The 24,750-nt window shown below is 40.6% G+C and overlaps 1 protein-coding gene and 1 long non-coding RNA gene across 3 annotated transcripts in view; both read left to right on the forward strand.

Annotated features, from left to right (window-relative positions):
- mtnr1aa (melatonin receptor 1A a) overlaps window positions 1-8,328 on the forward strand; it is a 51,737-nt gene extending 43,409 nt beyond the window's left edge. For both annotated transcript variants that reach the window (XM_026171470.1, XM_026171472.1), the window contains exon 2: window positions 6,807-8,328. In XM_026171470.1, coding sequence (XP_026027255.1) covers window positions 6,807-7,675 — 869 coding nt within the window. In that variant the 3' untranslated portion in view covers window positions 7,676-8,328. The remainder of the gene's footprint in view (window positions 1-6,806) is intronic.
- An 8,112-nt stretch (window positions 8,329-16,440) lies between these two features.
- Window positions 16,441-17,803, forward strand: LOC113023315 (uncharacterized). The gene is made up of 3 exons (XR_003272543.1): window positions 16,441-16,771; window positions 17,053-17,119; window positions 17,287-17,803. It is a non-coding gene; the product is annotated as an uncharacterized LOC113023315 (long non-coding RNA).
- Window positions 17,804-24,750: the final 6,947 nt, after the last annotated feature.

Consider the following 24,750-nt stretch of genomic DNA (forward strand, 5'->3'; position numbering starts at 1 on the left):
GTTGTTACAGTAAAGAGTAGCTGTAGAAGAGAGGGGGAGGCCACTAAAGTTGACGGTTAGCACGTTGTCTTTACACTTTCTCTGAACGTGGAAACATGTTTTCATTTGGTAGTACACACAGCTTTACTAACTGCACCCTTTTCCACACACACACACACACACACACACACACACACACACACACACACACACACACACACACACACACACACACACACACACACACACACACACAGTGCTAGCTGTGACACACATTCATGTGTTTGTACTTCAAGGCTGTACTCAGTGGAATAAATAGGAACTGATCAAGTGTTTTGTTTTTTGTTCTGTTTTTTAAAAAAGTGAAAGGGGTCACTTTTTAGCCAACCTACAAAATTACAATCTCTCTCTGTTTTTTTTTATCTTTCTGTTCTGATTATGTTCAATTTAACACTCTGTGGTATTTGCATGCTATCCTGTCCGGCACTGAGAGGTAGACAGACAAAGTTAGCTGCCAGCTGGTGAGCACTATGAAGCATTAAGCTGCTAAAAAGGCACATATTTCCCTGAGGAGTGGGTGGAGGCTGAAACATGGCTAAAGGGAGGGTGAATATTGGACATTAACATGACTATTGATAATAATAGTGAGTGCTGGATGTGTTAAGTGTAAAGAAGAAACCATTTCTTTCAGATAGGGCCATGAAGGTTTGGATTTTTCCCCCTTAGTAATAAACACTTTCATTTAGAAACTGGGTTTTGTGTTTACTTCTGTTATCTTTGTCTCATATTTTTGTTTGATGATCTGAAACCATTAAGTGTGACAAACATATAAAAAATGCCACTAAAGTGCTGTTTGTTTTGCATAACCTTTTTTTTATTGGTTTAGTGGATGAAGTGAAATGTGAAATGCTGTTGAACCATATGAAAGAGACAAAACAATAGATACACTGGACAATATAACACAATAAAGTTTAATAATAATACAAATCTGGACTCTATAAAACATTACGTGATTAATTCTACATTTCTATAAATCAATTTTTAGGTGAATTAGACTTCAATAATTTTAGCTACTTGTGCCAAAACCCTGGCAATTGCTTGTATTTGTGATAGCTATTTATTTGTACTTTTTTGTGGCAACTTCCCAACAAAAAAAGTTGCTTGTGTTACCATGAAATTGGTTCAAAATACTTCTTTTACTCGTTGAACAGGTCAAAACTCAGGTAATACAAGTCTAAGTAAACAGGGAAGATGTTGTGGGGCCGTTTGTTCACAACTGTGTACGAAGCAAATTAGTTGTCACTGTTAAAAAAAAACAAAAAAAAACAATCAGATGGATTTAATTCCATCACTGTGATCATCTCTCTTTGTCACTCTGTAAAACAGTCTAACCAGACCTTTAGCTAAACCTGGTTCCAATAATGGTAAACACATTTTCTCTTATGGACTTTTTGATTACTTAAATGTACAATGTGGAGGGTTTTAATCATGAACTATTTGTATATTGTTCACCATACTCACCCATGTTGTCGTACAGAAAAATACTACACGAAAGTCTACAGGTGCCTGTGGGGAAAAAAAGGAAAAAAAACTTTGTTTCTCAAGGTCCTCACAAAGATAGATGAACAAAAAGCGCATCACACACGTACATATATAGTAAAGCTCTCTTGCAGCCGTGGGATCTTGTGACAACAGCAGGTGCATTTAATTCCGTATAGAGGGCAGCCCAATGAGACATACAAAAGGACAAACTTAATTAATAGCCACATGCGATTCCTGGCAGTAGAATAGCATGGTTTATCGGAGATAACAGTGCCACTGAGCACCAATGTGCTTCTAATGCTTAGGTGAGACTGACAGGTCTGTCTACAGGTTTACAGGTTTGTGTCTGTAACTGGCTGCACAGAAGTCTGTGCAAACATTTAATTGCTTTGCGCACTGCAGTGATTGCAGAGATACATGTGATGCACCTTAGCTTCTCTGCGACATAGAATCCGTCTTATCATTTGTGACAAGCTGTCAATACATCTGCAAATCCGGGCTTGTCCTATGTTCATAAGCAGAACACATTCCACTGAGACGAGTGAAAGCTAGGGAGAATGCCATGTGGCTTGATCTTAGGGTCCTCCAACATCGTCATCACAGGGGGTTCAAGCCAAAGTCCAGAGCTGTGTGCCTGCACACACAAGTGAGTGTGTTCCTGCAAGGTGTCATCAAATATTTATGCTTTTGTCTCTTTTGCTCATCATTGGAAAGAGGCTGAGAATCACAGTAATTTTCTGTCAGCTGTCATTTTGCAAAAGTGTGTCCCTCTTTAACAGGGTATATCATTTTCTCGTCATTTCTGGGGCAAAGAAAGCATTTGCATCCCATTGATTACTACCCAGTCTGCTGATCAGGGGTTTCAAACTTATTTTAGTTCATGGGCCATATACACCTCCAAATGTTTCCCTTCCTTTTACAGTTTTTTACAGACGCTAGGACACATGTCTCAATACTTAGGTCACGTTTGCAGAACTCCTCACACAGTGAGCACAACAGAAGTCTATGTGGGCTAAACTGAGGACCAGTTATCATTGTCTTGGCTCAAAATGCATTCAATGACCACATCTCTCAAATTTCATGAATCATCTTCTCACTCAGACACAACAACTGCCAAAAAGCTTTGTACGGACAGGACATTTTGCATGTGCTTACATACTGTTTTCAAAACTGTTAAACTCATGGTCAAAACAATAACACAATGCAAAACTTGAAAAGACAGCAAAATCCAACGGCAATATTTTATTGAAACATATTTTAAATCTAACAATGCAGTTTAACCAGCCACAGCTGATTCTCATTGTGGATGAACATCTACACAGGTGTTACTCCTTCAATTTTTCAACTCCTTCAATTCTGGCATGCCAGGAGATTCTTTCCTAGGTGTGTTGCCCTAGATGACATAAGATGTGATGTGGATGAGAACCTGTGGCCAAATGGAGAAGACCGAGTAGATTAGCATTACTATTGTATGTGTATCAGTGGATGGTGTGTATACAAATTCTTGTATTTTGGGATTACTTAGTGCAAAAAAATAAAAATACATAAACATAAATACATGATGTCTGATTCATTCCAGTAACATATATTGAAATTATAAACAGAGATGTGTCCTTGTTTTACACAGGAAAACACTGTGTAATGCTACATGTTGTTAGTGTTTTTTAGGTCATTGTTTTGTGGGTGACAAAGTGTGTTTGTCGGCTGTCAACCTTTGCTAGTGTTCTGGAGGAATGTGTTCATTTGAGACCTGAATGAAGTGTTTTGGTAGTTGTAGTGCATTTTGAATGTGAAATGAACTGCTTTGCCAGGCTGAGGGTCAGTTAGGAGAAATGTGTGAAGAGTTTTGCAAAAGTGACTTAAGTATTGAGAAATGTGTCCTAGCGTCTGTAAAAAACTGTAATACTGCTGGGTTTAAAGACTTTACTTTGGTGTGGTATGACAGGCCATCGGTACTGACTTGCCATTCAACTTTCCTAATAGGAAATGGGCTGGTAGCACTTTATAGTTAATTTTGAGCACTCAGAGCACTTTGCATTAATTCTCTTTCCCCCAGTCACACATACAGCGATTTTATCTGTATACGTTTTTTTTATATATGTCTCTCACACACACACTCTTTTTTTTTTTCTTTTTTTGCCTGTCCCGTTTGGCTCTTTTGCCATCAGAATTGTTGTCTAAAGGCAAAGAAAGATGCCCAACAGATTTACTTTACCAAATTGACCATCCCAGCCTTGCCATAATGGTCCATTTGATTCACCTTTTATTGTTTATTTTATTTTCACTTGAATACGGGACAGACTTGACTGGGGGAAAGAAGGGGAGAAAGAAAGAGGGAAAGAGAAACAGCTGAGAAGAGGGACGGGGGAGAAGGGCAAAAAAACAAAAACCAACAGAACGGGCAGAAAAAAAAAAGCATATATCGATCACCTGGATCACCTGCTGAGAAAGAAAAAAGAAAACAAGCAGAAGAGAACAAGAGTAATAGAATAAACAACATCACAATGATATATGGGAATATGACAGTAAATACTAAATATTAAACATTATTGTGCAGCACATAAGATCAACAGAACACAGTGTGCTTTGAGGTAGGAGCCAAAAAGGGTGTAGTTTGTGGGTGTGATCACCCGTGTGTACACCTGTGAGCATGGACGCGCTTGTTTTTTTTAAAAGGTTCCTTCATGTAATGATCTGCTAGAGGGTGTGGGGGGGCCACAGCCCCGTCCTCCAGGGCATGAAGCAGGTATGGAGGAGATCAAAACTCCAGACAATCAGAGGCCCCCAGAACACAAGAGACCAAGGAAGACCAACAGAGGGGCAGCCGTGCCACTGTCCCAGAAAGAGCTGAGGAGAGTCCCAGATGAGGGCTCACTCAGCAGCCGCGGAGCAGAAGCCAGGGGGAGTTGCAGTGACGCGCCCGTGAGCTCCGCCGGCAACCAGCCGTGCCTGAGTGACCGAGCCCCAGGCCGAGAGGCCGGGGGCACCCCACCTCCGAAGTGGCCCGAGCGAGCCCCAGGCTCCAGGCCCCGATAAGCGGCCGCCAAGGAGTGAGCCGGTGTGTACCTGGACGCCCATCCCCGGACACAAAGAACCACCAACGCACCGATACCTGAGGGAGTCCACCACTGGCAGGGGAAGTGGTGGTGGGTGGAGATAGGCCTCCAAACCTTGGAGGGCCTGAGATGTCCCCAGAGAGGTGGCATCTGACACCCAACCTGACATATAGACACAGACATACAGGCACACACAGACACAAACATCCATTCCCACCCTCATGCTCTCATATGCACTTACTCCACACTCAACCAAGGTGGAGACAGACATAAAGAGACGCTGTACACACGATCACACTCCCCAAGCGTACTCTACGAACCGGGTCTAGGTACCCTTGCCCCTGGAGGGGGAACTGCACCCAGACCCAGGTGGACACACACACTCTCTGATGAATGTATCAGGGGCAACTTGGGGTTCAGTATCATGCCCAGCATCCTTCAGCCTCTGGTAATACAATTCTGTGTATGAAGTGGGGATCACATTTCGATTCATAGATGACCCTCTCTACCACTGGAACCACAGATGCTCCGAAACTAAGATATATATGAGGTGGCCCTGAGAGGTCAAATACACTTCACCTTATAAAAGAACCACTAGCAATTAAAAAAATGCTTCAAAAGCACACAAAACACAATAGAAATGATATACAGCTCAACAGAATGAGGAGAAAGATTTCACAAAAGAGGATGGAAGTGTTTTTACGGAGACAATAACGTGATGGAACAGCTGCACAAGTCACAACATAACAGCTGCATAGCTAATAGCAAACATGTATCTACAGTGTTATATGAATCATGTGATTCATATAATTACCTAGTATCTTTCTCTTCCTCACAAAAGCGATGAATGCTCCTTGTTTTAAGTGTGTCTTCCTGTGCAATCCTCTCACAGCTGTTCTGTCACGTTAATGTCTCCCAAAATACACTTCCGTTGTGTTTTGGGAGATGTTATTTTTTTCTCCTTCCGCTGTGTTTTATTCACATTGCTGTTTTTTCACCCCTTAGCTGTAAAAAACTGATATTGTTGTCACCTCACCAGGCGGGCGGCGTGGGCAAGCTCGTGAATGCGGTACTCGAGAAGGAGGTCACCTAGGATTTTAAAATTCATACCATAGGTGTTTTACTGGTGTTTTCTTAAGTTACAGTGCAATCAACTGTTCAGGGCCTACATAGAATGATACAATTTTAAACAACCACTCTCATGGCAACATCGATTCATACCAACTTCCTCAATTCTTCCTGATGCAAAATTATGCCCTATTCTTTGCAATTTTGACATTCTCAAAGTCATCCAGTGGGACAGACTTGGTCCTTTGGTGGCTGGGTGTTTCCTGCAGACTGTATCTTTATAATCCCCACTTTAGATCATGCTTACCTTCCATGCGCACTGTAGAGTCCTTCCTGACAATTAGAAATATGCATTATTTTCATTATTCACTAACATCAAAAGGTAACAGCTGAATGTACGCTGATGTTCACACATGCCAAATCATCGAGGGAAACTACTACTGTGTTTATGCATTCACACAAGCGCACATGTGCATATGCACACATACAATACCAAACTACAGATGGATTCCCTCTCAACATCCAGCCTTGAGGCACTTTTCCTCTGGCTTAAGTTACAAAATTGCAAGAGAAACAAATGGATGTCTCTAAAGTATTGTGTTAGTGGGGGGTCTTCTTTGTTTTAGCACATTTGATTACATCTATTTTAATTAAGGCCAGCTATCATAGCCAACACGCAATGGGCTCAGATTTTCAAAAGGATTGTCATTTCCACTGGGCAGATTTTGCCTTTAATGCTGTAAGAAATGAGGAGCCTTGCATCTTGTGTCAGATGATCACATAGAAGATCTTCTCAGTGATATTTATACAAATTGTAATTCTGTGTTCTTGCTCAATTTAAAAGATTCTGACTCAGGGGAAAGATGGGAATTAGCAGCAGAGCTTTATCCATGTCTTAAATGATCCAATCCAAAGTCCACAGGGGTGACATCAACAATACTTTATCAATGATGCGGTTTTCATGCCGTCATATTTGTTCTGTACTCGTTTCTTTCTTCATAATAAGTCACAAGACTCCCAGAAAGGTGGGGAAAACTAAATATGTTAAAGCGAGGAACATTTGGCAGTCTCTGGATATAATGACTCCATGTCTCCTTTAATTGAATGTTGAGTCTGTTCTCAGTTGGTCATCCATGTCTCTGCTGTTTGTGTTTTCGATAGGGAACATCTTTGTGGTGAGCCTGGCAGTGGCAGACCTTGTGGTGGCCATCTACCCATACCCTCTGGTCCTCACCTCCATCTTCCACAATGGCTGGAACCTGGGTTACGTCCACTGCCAAATCAGCGGCTTCCTCATGGGTGTCAGCGTCATCGGCTCCATCTTCAACATCACCGGCATCGCCATCAACCGATACTGTTATATCTGCCACAGCCTCAAATACGATAAACTGTACAGCGACAAAAACTCTGTCTGCTATGTGTTGTTAATCTGGGCGCTGACTGTTGTTGCCATCGTGCCCAACCTGTTTGTGGGCTCGCTTCAGTACGACCCGCGGGTTTATTCCTGCACATTTGTTCAGTCGGCTAGCTCCGCATACACCATCGCCGTGGTCTTCTTCCACTTCATTTTACCCATCATGATTGTCACCTACTGCTACCTGCGCATTTGGATATTGGTCATACAGGTAAGGAGACGGGTCAAGCCAGACAATCGACCCAAGTTGACGCCACATGACGTTAGGAACTTTGTTACCATGTTTGTGGTGTTTGTGCTCTTTGCTGTGTGCTGGGCACCGCTAAACTTCATCGGACTGGCTGTAGCGATCAAACCGGAGGTTGTGATTCCCCTCATCCCTGAGTGGTTGTTCGTGGCCAGCTACTTCATGGCCTACTTTAACAGCTGCCTTAATGCCATTGTGTATGGCGTGCTGAACCAGAACTTCCGGCGCGAGTACAAGCGTATTGTAGTGTCAGTGTGCACGGCTCGCATCTTCTTCCAGGACAGCTCGAATGACGCAGGGGAGCGGCTCAAGAGTAAACCGTCACCGCTCATGACCAACAACAACCAGGTCAAAGTGGACTCTGTCTGAAACAGAACTCAGAGACATAAAACCAATATACTGAGAGTATGAGGAAGAAAAATACCAAATATAAACCACAAACAGCTTCTGTCGGGAGTCATACGGTGCTATCTGATCTCTGAACAATCACAGCAAGAACAGGGGTGCGTAACATCTTTGTCTCTGATCAAGCACTTTTGTTTGACTCTGCAGTCCCTGTAGTACAAAACAATATATGATGTCTGTTTTGTTTTCATGTTTACAATGATGATATAAATGTATCATTAAATATATAAGTATTTATTTTGTATGAAATGCCATGTAAATACACAATATATCAGGTTCCGGTTTCAAAAGAATAAAAAGAACATTTTATGAGGCCACTAAAATAAGATTTCTACAAATCTCGGTTGAAAAGATACTCGCAAGTTTGTAAATGGAGTTAACCAATTTTAATAACCTCATTCGTGACACTGTAACACTAACTGAGTGCAAGCAGTGTGGCTTGCTGCTGTGTTAGTGTAACCTACAGTACCGTCCATTACATTAGGTGGAATATATTCTTTAGTAAAGACAATATCTCTCGCTCTCTCTCTGTCTCTACCACATTATGTGCTCATTATACTGTATGCATGGATATTGGAAATTATTCATATGCAAAATAAAATCTGATACTGACGGCGTTTTTGCATTAGCCCTGTGTTCAGTGTACTTACCGATGCTCGTTTTACTACAATTCTGGTTTATTGGGGGTGTTTTCTTCTTTCCTTTGGCCATCATGTGTTACAGTTATAAATGGCTTTAAACAGTAACTTTGTTTGCTGCAGTCTTAGCCTCTAACCCTCTCAAATGACCAGTTTGTTTCAGGACACTGCATTGGCCTGTAAATGATGTAGTTTGGTTTGTCCTCTATTCATATTTTTTTTTGCCAGTGTGACAGCTCTGCTACAAATCTGCCTGGGTAACTGGGATTTCACACACGGTGGAACACAGTCATCATTACCTGTAAAAGCATCCAATGGATATGATATGGCAAGGTTATGTAGAAAGTGCTTAATTTTGTCTGCATTGTCTGAATGATATGAGTGGCAGTTAAACGTATAAGCTCATAAGGTTCTGTCTGCAAACAGATTTTTAGGTGAACTAATGAAAATTGTGCCCTTCACTGTGCCCTTCACAGTGGGAAGAATTCTGCAATGCGTAAGAGGCCGGGACAGTTTAGGCTACTATGCATCAGCACTTGCATGCGTGTTGCATAGTGTGCGTGGGCTACCCAGTTAGTGGAGCACAAAGAAATAATGCACCGCAGAGGAGAGTGGCCCAACCATGCATTTGAAATCCACTTGGCTTACATAACAGCAGCTGACCATCATCCTCAAAGCAAGAGCTAAAAGAGCCAGCACCCACAGGACTCCCTGCCCCCTTCTCAATCCGTTTAATCCCAAGAGCTGTGTGCGGTAGGAAGGAATGAATGGGTTGGGGATGAGCAAATGTAAAAATCCCAGGGATTTACACTGCCCCCAAACAGAGTCATACAGTAATCTGAGGCCAGTGATTTTTATAGCAAGGGATGCAACAAAATGGAAAAGGAAAATCAGGTGTTTCATGTCACTGATTTAGGCTTGTCTTTATTTACTGATTCAGTGTCCAAAAAAAGACCATAAAATGTGGTGTTTACTATGGCGAGGCCATGAAAAACTCAAACAGAACACTCAAAGTTCTGCAGTCTGTCCAAACTTTAGATGGAAAAGAAAGTAAATCACTGCAAATTGATGTTGTCTGGGGAAAAAAATATGAATACATTGAACATGTCTTAAAAAAAAAAAAAGACAGGAACAAAATAGAATAAGTCAAACTGGACAGAAAACAGTTCATCCAAAAATACACCAACAAAAATACAGCATATGTTCTTAATGTCTGTCTCTGCACATTTGGATTCAAGCCTACCTTGAAAAACCTTTGAAAGTCAAACCAGTTTTGCAAAAATGTTTACTATTATAAGTGTGATTAAAACAAAATAGTAGTTAAGCCTTATACAGGGAGTGCAGAATTATTAGGCAAGTTGTATTTTTGAGGAATAATGTTATTATTGAACAACAACCTTGTTCTCAATGAACCCAAAAAACTCATTAATATCAAAGCTGAATGTTTTTGGAAGTAGTTTTTAGTTTGTTTTTAGTTTTAGCCATTTTAGGGGGATATCTGTGTGTGCAGGTGACTATTACTGTGCATAATTATTAGGCAACTTAACAAAAAACAAATATATACCCATTTCAATTATTTATTTTTACCAGTGACACCAATATAACATCTCCACATTCACAAATATACATTTCTGACATTCAAAAACAAAACAAAAACAAATCAGCGACCAATATAGCCTCCTTTCTTTGCAAGGACCCTCAAAAGCCTGCCATCCATGGATTCTGTCAGTGTTTTGATCTGTTCACCATCAACATTGCGTGCAGCAGCAACCACAGCCTCCCAGACACTGTTCAGAGAGGTGCACTGTTTTCCCTCCTTGTAAATCTCACATTTGATGATGGACCACAGGTTCTCAATGGGGTTCAGATCAGGTGAACAAGGAGGCCATGTCATTAGTTTTTCTTCTTTTATACCCTTTCTTGCCAGCCACGCTGTGGAGTACTTGGACGCGTGTGATGGAGCATTGTCCTGCATGAAAATCATGTTTTTCTTGAAGGATGCAGACTTCTTCCTGTACCACTGCTTGAAAGGTGTCTTCCAGAAACTGGCAGTAGGACTGGGAGTTGAGTTTGACTCCATCCTCAACCCGAAAAGGCCCCACAAGCTCATCTTTGATGATACCAGCCCAAACCAGTACTCCACCTCCACCTTGCTGGCGTCTGAGTCGGACTGGAGCTCTCTGCCCTTTACCAACCCAGCCACGGGCCCATCCATCTGGCCCATCAAGACTCACTCTCATTTCATCAGTCCATAAAACCTTAGAAAAACCAGTCTCGAGATTTTTCTTGGCCCAGTCTTGACGTTTCAGCTTGTGTGTCTTTTTCAGTGGTGGTCGTCTTTCAGCCTTTCTTACCTTGGCCATGTCTCTGAGTATTGCACACCTTGTGTTTTTGGGCACTCCAGTGATGTTGCAGCTCTGAAATATGGCCAAACTGGTGGCAAGTGGCATCTTGGCAGCTGCACGCTTGACTTTTCTCAGTTCATGGGCAGTTATTTTGCGCCTTGGTTTTTCCACACGCTTCTTGCGACCCTGTTGACTATTTTGAATGAAACGCTTGATTGTTCGATGATCACGCTTCAGAAGCTTTGCAATTTTGAGACTGCTGCATCCCTCTGCAAGATATCTCACTATTTTTGACTTTTCTGAGCCTGTCAAGTCCTTCTTTTGACCCATTTTGCCAAAGGAACGGACGTTGCCTAATAATTATGCACACCTGATATAGGGTGTTGATGTCATTAGACCACACCCCTTCTCATTACATAGATGCACATCACCTAATATGCTTAATTGGTAGTAGGCTTTCGAGCCTATGCAGCTTGGAGTAAGACAACATGCATGAAGAGGATGAAGTGGACAAAATACTCATTTGCCTAATAATTCTGCACTCCCTGTAGACTTGAAGTCAATCATGTAAAGAAATATCCCAACATCCCATGTAAACTGTCGACTTGTTTGATATATTTGGACGAGCAAACATTTAAAACAGCCTAAAAATATGTAAGACACTCAAACAAGTAGAATTCAACAACACAAAATGCAACGGGATATTTAATGGAAAAAAGCAAATAAACCTGCATTTATCAGGCTTCAAAATAATATAAGCAATGTGGTGTGACACTTGTTGGCACCAGTTCTTAGGTACAGTTGTTTAAGTGCTCATTAACATATTTACCTAATCAGCTATTCACATGGTAGCAACTCAGTGCATTTAGACATGTTGAGACAACCTGCTGAAGTTCAAAGCTAGCATAAAAATGGAGAAGAAAGTTGATTTAGGTATTCAGAAGAGTACTTCTGAACCCATAAGTTCATGCTGAACCTTAAAGTAAATGAGCTACAGCAGCTGAAGAGCACAATATATGCCATTCCTGTCAGCTAAGAGCAGGAAACTGAGGGAAAAATGGACAACCAACTGAATCAATTAAACACCACATTTTGCATGAGTATTGTTGCGGACCATTTTCATCTTTTTAGGACCAAAGTTTACCCATCTTCTGATAGTGACTGCTTCAAGCAGAATAACAAACCATGTCAAAAAAGCTCAAATCTTCTTTAACTGGTTTCTTGAACATGATAATGAGTTCACTGTGCTCAAATGGCCTCTACAGTCACCAGATCTCAATCCAACAGAGCACCTTTAGGATGCGGTGGAACAAGAGGTTTGCATTGTAGATTTACAACTGACAAATTTTCAGCAACTGTGCCACAAAGAATTTAGGCAGTTTTGAAGGAAAAAGAGGGGCCCAACCCAGTGTTGCCCAACCCAGTGCTACTGGTCAGTAAGTCTCAATCCCAATAATTAAACCCTCCATACAGACTGAAGGGTACAACCTAAAGCCTCTAAAACCCAGAGTCCTGTATTTTCCTTGTTATTGAAAGGTGTGGTTATTATGTTGAAGAGCTATCCAAATTCTGCAGAAATAAATCACTCCCCGTAAATTTAATCATATACAAGTGGCTTAAATTTCAAACAGCTGTGTATTCTAGTATTATTCACACCAAGAGCAGAAATCGACAACAATCACAGATTTGTTACATCACCAGCAGGAAGCTCTTGCAGCTGTGTGTGCCAAAGTGGCACTACTCTAAAAATCTGTTACAGTCCAAAAAGCAAAATGACAGTTTACAAACATATAAGCAAAGACTTTTAGAAGAACGCGCTCTGGACAGACCTGCTCGGCCACAGAAACAGTTTGTTTCAGACCAAAGACTAGAAAAGAACTTCCCACTGTGAGGCACGGTGGTGGAAATGTTATGGTATGCTGTTGCTTCACGGTCTCAGGGGCAGCCTCAGATGAAGTAAGACATTCATAAAACAATGATCCTTGGCACACTAACACACTAACAAAGTTTACGGACGAGTCACGTCCAAGTGTGGCACCAGTAGGCCCTGTATAAAAAAGGCTTGTCTAAACATTTCAAAGGTTTGTAAGCTATGCAAGGAGACCAGCACATGAGATATTTGATGAAGAGTGGATGCTATATTAGTTGGAGGCTCCAGGAAAACAGGTAAGGGAAATGAATGTTTTTTCTTTCTTTTAATTGTTTTGTTATTTCAGTGGATTTATTGTTTAAAATGTCTTTTTTTTCCAACAGCAGAATATTTGACTCTTTATTATCTACTGCTTGGCACTTCTAAAAGTGTACAAAGGATTTATGTTTTTAGGAAACATTTGGAGAAATGTGCACACTCAGTCTCCTTCACTCAGTCAAAACTGCAAAGATTGGATTTCATTTTTGTCCATAGGGCAAAGTTGCAATAAGCTAATATGGGTAAGTAAATGTTGTTAGTGTGGCCAAAAACTTGGGCAGTTTTAATCTACTGTGAGCATGTTCATGATGGCACAATGTCGTGTGTCACAGCTGAGGATTTCTTTGCACTCACTTTTTACCTTTACTTCATGATGTTATATTAGAACTCTGCACTGACAGTCTGCCCCTGTATTTAAGGTGCACAACTCTGTAAAGGTTAAAAACAGCTAATAAAAAAAGTATACAAGTATATAAAAAGGAAGCGTGGCGCTGGTCACACTCATAAATAAGCCACAGCTGCCCTGGGGCGCACTGACAGAGGCTCATGACCCGATGCAGCATCCTCAGGCTTAGGTGCTGTCTGTAGTGGAGCCTGCAGGGTCTATTTGGTCACTGGGTTGCAGATGGACACCCAGAACCAGAACTCATCAACAATCATGGTCTTTGACATGAAAGTTTGGTCAGTTTAACTTAAATTGAATTACAGTTTTATGTCATCATATCAAAGTTGCTTTGAGGTGCTTCTTATTTTGAGTTAAAGACCCAATATTACAAAAAATACTGAGAATTTCACTGAAAAAAAGCCTCAAAGCAGACAACTCCCTGATCGATGACAGGGGTGTCAATCACAAGGCCCAGGGGTCAGGTGAGATTTCAGTACAGCCCACTGGATCGCATTGGAAAATGTGAAGGAAGGCATAAGCTTTTGACTTTACTGTATTTTCATTTATAACTTTATAAGGTTTATAACCTTTCCTTTTGATAAAGATCTCCTCCATGTCTAAGTAAATCAACAATTAGATGACAGGAAGTTGCTTTTTCCCCCCACTATGTACAATATAAATTTTTGTAGTTCAACTTTTTTTTTATTTTTTAGAAAGTTTGGCCTAAGATCAAAGTGGGTTGTGTCTGGTCTTTGATGTAAAATGAGTTTGACATCCCTGCCCTATGATCAACCTATTGGCAGTCAGATTGAAGATTGAGGACTCTTTTCACAGGAGCCCTCCAGCAGAACCAGAGGGTGACTGTTCCTTGAACCCAGACTGGTTGCTGGTTCAGCAAGAGTGGGAACTGATAGCTGCAGACTCTCCAAAAATAGAATAGGAGTCAAACTTTAACCCTGCACTCTGCGAGCATTGTTCTCTACTAGGATAAAATGGTGCTATAAGGTGGTTAACATATGTTGGGGCCTGATAATTAAGGACATTGTATCTGACTTTAAATCCAATCCAGGATTAAGCAGGGAGCCAATGAAGAGAACCCAATAACACAGAAGTGGATGTTTGCTCAGTGAAACTGTAGATGCACACATGCAAGTGGTCAGAACAGGACTTCAACACAGCTAAAAATAGCAGCAGCATTGGTAGAGCTCCAGAGGTCCACGAGGAGATGACCTTCAACGGAGCATCAGAACTTATTTTTAATCAGGTATTGTTATTTCTGTTCATCAGAGGAGTAGCAGAATGTTTGGATTGCACTTGTGCATTTAGTTCTTCTGCTTTTGCTTCTTTTTCTCTGTGGCCTGAATATCCTGTGGGGCTGCTGCTGAAGCCTGGTATATAAAACAATCCGCTCTGCATTCTGGTAATTCCACAACTTACCTTACAGCAAGAAGGCAAAAAGACATGCAGTTAGTAGGGTTAGGTTATTTGGATTTGAACCAAGGATCATTATTATTATCATTACTAGCAAAAACTTCCATTAAACTTGATACGGCACAGTTGAGAATTTTAAAGAAAACATTGAATAACTAACAATATGGAATATAGAAATGCAATAGGAATGGGTAACTTGGCAACAGCCCCATCCTGTATGTGGTATGGGTCATATAATAATAATAATAATAATAATAATAATAATAATAATAATAATAATAATAATAATAAATTTTATTTGAAAGTGCCTTTCAAAACACTCAAGGTCACGGTACACAGTAGAATAAAAGCAACATAAAAGCAAGCAGTTTACAGAATCATAAAAGCATAAAACATAAACAGATAAAATAGCAGAGTGGAGAGGTTATGTGGGATAAGCTATTTTGTACAAGTGGGTTTTGAGTTTGGACTTAAAGAGTGAGAAGGAAGAGATATTTCTTAAATCAGCAGGTAGGGAATTCCAGAGTCGTGGAGCAGAGCAGCTGAAAGCTGAAAGCGTTGGAGCTTGTGGATGGATTTTTGAGTAAGACCAAAAAGAAACGAATTACAATAATCAATCCGGGAAGTAACAGAGCTATAAACTAGAGATGGCACGATACCACTTTTTTATGTCCGATACCGATACCGATATCATAAATTTGGATATCTGCCGATACCGATATGAATCCGATATAGTGTTTTTTAATCAACAAAACTGTTTTTTAAATATCTTGCTGCATTTTGTATAAGTTCATACTTAGGTTTAAAACAACAACTACACTAAAGCTATTCTGTTATACCTGTATGCAAAAAAAAATATTTCATAGTTCAGCAATACTGATCAATCTAATAAACTTAAACCTACACCATCCTCCCTATTCTGGTATTTTAAAGAGTACTTAGCATAAATATTAAGCAACCTAACTAATAGGGTTCCAACTCCCAGCAACAACAAAAATAAATAAATAAAAAATAGGGAACCACCCCTCACGCTCCACCTCATGATGCTTAATCGACGTAATCAACCTTAATTTGATGCAGTGTGAAAAAAAATGCACAGAAATCAATTATTTTTCAAGAAATATTAAATAGATTCAACATCTTTCTTCAACAAAATTGCAGACTGCACAGATGGTACCTTCCCAAAGGAAAAAGTACTATAGCTTACTAGGGTATATTAGACTTAATAGTTACTATATACAGTAATTGACTTCTATTCATTTTACATCAAATTAAAACTTTGGGTGTAAGATTTGGATAATTATTTATTAAAAGCTAGACATTTTAAATGAGAATAAGAAAGAAAAGTATGTCTTTGTGCCCCCTTTTCCCTGGTAATGCCCTATTGGCCCCCCTGGCTAAACTTTGCTAGATCCGCCCCTGCACAGTTACCAGCCGTCAGCTACGTAGAAAAAGATCCTCGAGTAGAAAGTAATATTAAATAAATTCTAACAACAGCTGATCAAGCTTAAACGTGCTGCTGTTGTTCAGCCGCTGGTTTCCTCTTTCTGGTGCAAAGTGGGCCAAAAGCAAACAAGAGACATGGACTCACGACAGAAAAGCCGATCAGCTGATCATTAAGCAGTTTCATGATTGAAGTAGCAGCAGGAGAGGGAGGGAGAGAGAAGAGGCAGTCGCTTGTTAAGCTTAACGCAGGAATGCTTTACAAACATTCAGAGATGGACTTACACACTTGTGTAACCCTGGAGAGTTACTAAGGGTTTTAGTGTGTTATGAGTGATGTTAGTATTTTGAGTTCACTGTTAAGTTTTATTAAGTTAAATTATTTTGTTGAGAATTAATAAAATAGAAGATGTCTATAATGTCCTGATGGTCCTTGAAGTATACAGGGGGAAGTACCGCCTCCTGCCGTTCACTGCATAGCAGCTACGGATATCAGGAGAGAGGGAGAGGAAGAAAAGTCCGTTTTTCCAAGTGGAAAGCGTGGTTGTTTTTATCCTGTACGGTGGAAATAAGCTATCTAGGAATTGTTGTTACCCAGAAAGGAGTTTGTTACTGCTCGGATTCTTCTGGGTGAGTTAATTTGTTGTGAACAAGAATATTGTGAGTTTAAGCCACTAACGATGACATGCTAGCGGCTATCGCGGCTATTGCTATTAGCCATGTGGCTGTACATGTGTGATTGTGAGGATTAAACTGTATGTTAGAGTTTGTTAGCTTCCTATGACGATGCATGTAAAGATTGTAAGTCATATGTATGCTGTAGATGTTGATATGTTCCTATATCAATCCTTAATTGCGTTCATTGTGAGGTGAATACAGTTTAAAGAAAATGGGGTTATGTTTCTTTGTAGTTGTGCTACAACGCTTCACCATCGCCATTTTGAAGCTCCAGGAGAGTCCATTTTATTGGTTACTTTGGTAAGAAGTTATCATTGTCTATGTTTTGGAATATTCTGTCGTTCTTTCTGTATACTGGAAAGGTAAAATGCAAATTTGTTAGTATGTATGAACGAAACATAAGAAAGGATATATGTATAAATGACTAAATATAGATTTTTGAATGTTATTCTGACTGTGTTATACAGGTCAGGTTTTTTTTACTTGGGCGTACAGTTCAGTGATGATCCAGTCCAAAGATGGCGAGCCACCCCTCCAGGACCCTTGAGATGATTGCTCTAGGAAGAGAACTAAATTCTTTGGACGAACTGTGAACTGTACAAACTCTACTTAAGTGGTAGGACAGATTTGCACCTCATTCCTCCTTTGCACATCCTGCAAAGAGAATCCTCATTGCTGGACTCACACTTAAGGGTGTCGGCTGACACGAGAGAGAGAGACTGAGTCAAATCCCCCGGGGTTGTGTGTGTTTTGTTTATTATTTTCCGTGACTTGGGCCCAATTTTTCCTTTCATGTACTGTTATTGTTTTCATTGTATGTATGTAAGATTCTTTAATTGTGAATACAAATTGATCAAACCAAGTTCTCAGAGCGTTTCATTAGTCATCCACTGCTCCAGTAGTCGAACCTCAGCTATTGGCCCAACACACAGGTAACCATTTAAATCTGTATCCCAAGTGTTGAAAGGGGTGTTACACTTGCTTTACTTCTCTCGGGATAACTTTGTCGGAGATGAAATGCCGAGTTGCTAGCGAAGCTCCAAATGCTATCCAGACCACCGACAGGTCCCGCATGCCACAGCCGCTCTATCACGTGATACATACTGCTCCGACGTGCTAACGTTCTGAGGTGAGTTACGGCGTGTAGCAAGTTTTGTGAGGTGCTTTCGTGATATTTAATGGATCGGATTACATTTTTTATTTTTCTCCGATATCTGATCCAGTAATTTAGGTCAGTATCGGACCGATACCGATACGTAATATCGGATCAGTCCATCTCTACTATAAACATGAATGGCAGTGGCATGTGGGTTGAGAAAAGGACGGAGACGATTAATGTTGCGCAATTGAAACTATGCAGACCGAGTAACATTATTAATGTGTGAATTGAAAGATAAAGTACTGTCGAGGATGACACCCAAACTTTTCACAGAGGAAGAAATGAAGACCGGTGAGTTATCAATAGTAATAGAGAAACTGTTGGTTCTGGATAATGTTGATTTAGTGCCTATCAAGAGGAGTTCGGATTTATTACTATTGAGCTTGAGAAAATTAGAAGAGAACCATGAATTTAGTTCAGCTAAACAGAGGGTAAGGGAGGATGGGGGAAGAGCAGAATCAGGTTTAGTGGACAGATAAAGCTGGGTGTCATTGGCATACAGTGTTGGGAAGGTTACTTTTAAAATGTATTCCATTACAGAATACAGAATACATGCCCCAAAATGTATTCTGTAATGTATTCCGTTACGTTACTCAATGACAGTAACGTATTCTGAATACTTTGGATTACTTAATATATTATCATGCTTTTTACAACAACGTGAATGTACTATTGCTGTGTGATTTATTACTATTACTGAAGGTCCGCGACTCCGAACTGTAGTAAAGGGACCTCTGACTAATACGGCGGGGTCTCTGTCGGCTCGTAGCCGAAAAATAGCTTTACTTTGTTGTCTGGGTCAACTTTTCTTGCGAGAGACAGAGAGAGGCGTTGAAAGGCTGCTCCAACGGAACTTATTGTTTTCGGAGGAAAACACGAACACAGCGTACAGTCGAGTCTTAATAGCTTACTTACAACTGGGCTCGTCAGGCACTCTTCTTGGCTGAAGTGGTTATTATTATATTTACATGCTTCCAGCTCCCGTTTTTCCTCGATGACAACTCGTACCTTTCCACTCCCCTTTTTCTCCCTCCTCGCGCTCACAGACCCATAACGTGTATGGCAGTCCATTCTCCCTGCAACACGGACTACACTGCCCATGAGGCTACATTCTTTAGAGCTATGCTTGTAGCATTCTGCCTGTTAGCTTAGCACAACAACAACAACAACGAAAAAGCGTCTCAGAGAGAGAGAGAGAGAGCGTCGCCCTGTAACCATGGCAACCGTAACGCTGCCGCCTGGAACAACAGAACGTAGCTGTCAAACAAAACCCAAACAGTCCTGACCCGCGACAAAATGAAACGGGAAAGTACCGCAGTGTAATCCATTTATTTCAACAAAGTAACTGTATTCTTAATACCACCTTTTTAAACGGTAACTGTAACGGAATACAGTTACTCATATTTTGTATTTTAAATACGTAACGGCGGTACATGTATTCCGTTACTCCCCAACACTGTTGGCATAACAGTGAAAATGTATATTGTATTTACGGAAAATATGTCCAAGCGGTAGAAGGTAGATAATGAAAAGAAGGGGCCCCAGGACATTTAAACCAGGCTAGTGGAGTATGGGAGAGACTGATAGAGGCTAGCCTACTGAGAAGTACAGAGTGAGAAATAGTGTCGAAAGCAGCACTCAGATCGAGGAGAATAAGAATGGAAAGTAAACCGGAGTCAGCTGCCATAAGAAGATCATTGGTTATTTTTACAAGTGCTGTTTCAGTGCTATGGGAGGGGCGAAAACCAGACTGGAACTGTTCATACAGATTATTATTAGTTAAATGTGAGGAGTTGTGTGGCAACTATTTTCTCAAGAATTTTTGAAAGGAATGGTAGATTGGAAATAGGCCGAAAATTCTCAAAATTATTGGGATATAGACCAGTTTTTTTTTTCAATATTGGGGTGATGGCGGCAATTTTGAGGGAAGCAGGAACAGTTCCAGTGGTAAGTGAAGAGCAGATGATAGCAGATATGAGGGGAAGCAAAGAAGGTAGACATGTCTTAACCAAAACTGTAGGAATGGGGTCTAGCTGACAAGTAGAAGGTTTTGACTTACAGATGAAATCTGAAATATCAGTAACCGAGGGGAGCTGGAAAGCAGAAAAACAGTGTGATGGGAGATGAATTACACAGGAAGAGCTAAATGGAACCTCGGAAACCAGTTCTTGGTGTATTTTGTGAAGTTTCTCAATGAAAAATAACATTAAAGAATCACAAAAGGAGGACGAGTAAAGATGAGCAGGTCATCAGAATCAGAATCAGAATACTTTATTGATCCCTGGGGGGTCATCATCAGCAATTTAAGGCTATACTTTACCTGAAAGGAATGGGCGTCCACACCTGCTCACAAACTGGCCTCAGTCACATTCAATTCAATTCAATTTTATTTATATAGCGCCAAATCACAACAAAAGTTGCCTCAAGGCGCTTCATAGATACAGAGAAAAACCCAACAATCATCTGACCCCCTATAAGCAAGCACTTTGGTGACAGTGGGAAGGAAAAACTCCCTTTTAACAGGAAGAAACCTCCGGCAGAACCAGGCTCAGGGAGGGGCGGCCATCTGCTGCGACCGGTTGGGGTGAGAGAAGGAAGACAGGATAAAAGACATGCTGTGGAAGAGAGACAGAGGTTAATAACAGATATGATTCAATGCAGAGAGGTCTATTAATACATAGTGAGTGAGAAAGGTGACTGGAAAGGAAAAACTCAATGCATCATGGGAATCCCCCGGCAGCCTACGTCTATTGCAGCATAACTAAGGGAGAAGTCACATGATTTGTATATACAAATAAACAGAAACTTTTTATACTTTTTATTTGAAATAAATATTTTAATCAGTCACAATATAAATGTTACAAATCTTGGTATCTAAGGTAGTTTCTAGGCTACGGTTTACCAAGATTTGAACCAATTTTCCAGGAGGAGTCTGGGAACAAACTTGCAGGCATATATTCGCTGTGATCATTATAGTATGATGATGACGATGACGACACCTGACTCCTGATTCTGACCTGCATAAACTGCCATGACAATGCCATGTTGTAAGAAAAGACTGTTAAAGGGGCTTGGATGATGCAAAAACTTCATGCAAAAGTGTCACAAAAGTTCTACAAAACATAGCTCTGGGTAAATTTTCATATCAGACTTTGACCACGCATCAGTCCTCCAACATTGGCAAAGAGTTAAGTATGCTGAACAGCATTACAATGACCCACTTAAAAGGCGTTTGTCTTCTTTGAAAAACTATAAGGAAGCCCTTTCACTTCATATTCTACTCTGTTTCTTGCTTCATTCACTCACTTTCTCTCCGTTTTTTCTCAGATCTCCCAGCTTTCATCCACTAATGGAAGTCATTTTCACATACCTTTTACCCCATTTCCCAGAAGGGCATGTCAGCTCTGGTTTCTGCTCGAGCACAAGAATGATATGGACCTCATCAGAGCGAAGAGAGGGGGGAGGAGGATGAACCGAGAATAATAATAGAAAAGTAGAGTTGGGATGCATGCTGGAGAAGATGTCAGAACCTGTAACATAATGTGGACATTAGCTTCTCTTTTTTTCCCTGAAATCCTAGGGGAAACAAACAAGCATTATGCATCTTGGCCATAATGGTGATGAATATGTTCCTTCTGTTCTTCATCACTTTGTAGTACTAATGTAGTGGAACACTTTCCAGCACAGGCTTTCAGCAGTTTGAGCCAGCCTCTTTCACATGAAGTTTTTTCTTCCATAAAATTAAATTGTGAAGTTGTTGCATATTGTTGCAATGTACATTAAACATTAGATGCAGTCCTTCCCTACCTACTGTACTCTTTATGATTATGAAGGCACTGAGACCAGCTTCAGAAAACACATGCAAACAGACGAAACAGTGCAGGCAAAATTAAGAAAACATACTTTATTCTGTATTTTTTGCCACTTACATATGTGATTATGTATATGCAGCTTGTTTTGGTAGTGGCCTGTGTTTTGCAGTATTGTTTTTATTTCTTTAGTAAATGTTGTGGCTGTGTTGCTAAATTAATAAAGATGTTTTCCTGATTCATTTCTGATTTGTTTGACTTCATTTGTTTTCTCAGGGTTACCACAAAAGCAAAACATTCTGGATATCTTGTCATTTCTGAACAGCCCTTCAGCAGCATCCTCAGCTTATTGCTGTTTGTGTTATTCTCAGTGCTAACTGATTATTTGGGCCACTTATCCTGGTTGGAGAAGTGGTTAAGAAAATGGACAGATGGATTGTTTTGTGACTGTACAGATGAAGCCAAAGAGCTTTTCAACAAACAATGCAAGGATTAATCAGACATTCTTGGCATAGTGAAGTACTTCTTTTGCATAAATTTGCATCATAGATATAACTGTTTTTTATTCACAACATTTTTACACCAACTAACCTGATGTGAATGTTTTTGGGCTGTAGGAGGAGGCTGGGAAGAACACAGGGAGAACATGCAAACTCCACACAGAAAGCCTCCAGATGGCCACGCCCAGGCCCTTCTTGCTCTTAGGTGATGGTGCTAACCACCCCACCATCGTGGCTGCGTGGGTTCTCTCACTCTGGCTGCACTCCGGCTTCCTCCCACAGTCCAACAAATTGAACGATAGCTTAACTGGTGCTGAGTGTGAGTGAGAATGGTGGTCTGCCACTCTGTCATGGCCCTGGGATGGGCTGGTGACCTGTCCAGGGTGTGCCTTGCCTCTTGCCATATGACTGCTGGGATAGGCTGAATTGGATAAGCAGAAAAAAATAGATGGACTGAGGGATGGATGATTTTGATGCTGTTCATTTGTAGATGCCCTCCAACAGTGGATGCCTTTCAATGGGTTATTTATGCATTTTATAAAACTAGTGCAACTTTGGACAATGATTGATGTGATGAGATTCAATGGTTATGACTCCAGGACATCAACTGCTGAGAGGAAGAGAAGGCTTAAAAACCTCAGAAAAAGCTATACCTGAGGTCTGCTTCACTAAGCTGGATTATGAACCTGGTCAATTTAAGAGCTGCAGGACTCTTACACTTGATGAAATTCCTCATTTTATTCAGAAGATTTTACTTTTAGTGAGCTTGAAAAAGCTGCAAATATACAGCACAAACAAATGCTGAAGTTAAGTGAAATAGCGCATAATACATGCTGTCATGTATTGTAGCTCGCCTTTGTCTCTCTTTCACTTGTGTCTCTTGTCACGTGAGTGAAAGAGATCCACCCACCCACTGGAAAACTTTCTCTGTGTTCCAAGTTATCTGAGTGTCACTCAAACATTCACGAGCGATGTTGTTTCCAGATTGCTGGTCCAGTTCTTAATTGTTTCGATCTTCTGTTACCTGAATACTTGCCAACCTGCCTGTGAGACACTGGCCCAATTTCTGCTCTCGCTGCACAAGTGACACACGGACACAACTCGAACGCGCTTGCTCCTGCAAGGAGTTCATGACTCACAAAAGTCAGTTCAGTTAATGGTGTTGGAAAATAAGAACCTTCACTTCAAAGTGAATGTTCAAGCACTTCAAGAAAGCAAAAAAAACCCCAATTTTTTTTAAAATGTGGAAACTGTGTTGTCATGTGTGAAGGTGTTTTGTCTATTTGCATGCATTTTGTCTGTGTAGAGCTCTCAGCGCCTCCTTAAAATCCAATGAAGGGCAATAAAAAGAGACTTGGCAAATCAATGATATATAAGAAGCATGTGACCCAAATGTCTGCTGAAGCTTCTGCTCCATAAGTGAGAGGAAAAACAGCAGCAGACAAAAGCATCCATCTGTGCAGGAAGATAAGGTGACTGTGAAGTTACACAAATGAATACATGAAACAAAGGGTGAATTACATGTTTCCATTCTTTATTACATGACCTTGTTCTGCAGTGGTTTGCAGTGGCATGCTGGAAAAACAAAGAGAAGCTGTTTATCTCAAACCAATATGAACTCCTAACTTTTGATTTTTGATGACTGTGGATGCAACCATGCATTTATCAGCATTATTGGTACTAGGTCTATATGTTTGAACATATTATTGCCTCTGTTCACCACTGCCGTGGATTTTAAATCAAAAACTCAATATATTATTAAGGGGCAGGCTTTCAGCTATGATCCAACGTTTAGGAATTACAGTCATTTGTATAGTGCCTCATTTATATAGGCTCAGATGTAGCTGATTTATTATCCACTGTGGTAATGTCATGGTGCTGGGTTGTTGACCCAGCGTTTTGTGTTTAGTGTGATTATTGTCTTCTGCTCTAGTTTATTCTGATTTTGGTATCCTGTGCCCTGTTCGTGTTGTGGATTTCCTGTTTTATTTTGAAGGTCTGTGTCTGTTGTCACTGTGTTCAGCTTGTATCCTCCAGTCGTCGTGTGTATTAAGATCAGCTGTGCTTCCCTCCTGTGTGTGATTACCTGGGTTCCTTGTGTGCGTGTGTGTGTATATAGTGGGTGTCGGTCTGTGCTCTTTGTCGGCTTGTCTGCGTTTCATGGTGTTCTGTTCCTTAGTCTGCGTCTCTGCCCTTCACCCCGTTTTACTATGATCTCACGTTTGTTATTTAGTTTCCCAGTTTAGGTTTGTTCAGTAGCTTCTCTCTTCTCATTTCCTGTTTTTGTCACTCTGCCACTTGTAAATAAACTCTCACTCATATCATCAGTCATTGCCTGCATTTTGCATCCTTTTCCTCCAACACCACACTGCTCGCCCCGGCGGCCGTGACAGGTAGGTATTTGAACAATGATGCTTTTTAAAAATTATTTTATACACTATGTGCCTGAGTGTATCCAGTTAG

This window comes from Astatotilapia calliptera, chromosome 6 (assembly GCF_900246225.1).
Source record: "Astatotilapia calliptera chromosome 6, fAstCal1.2, whole genome shotgun sequence".
Taxonomy (NCBI): Eukaryota; Metazoa; Chordata; class Actinopteri; order Cichliformes; family Cichlidae; genus Astatotilapia; species Astatotilapia calliptera.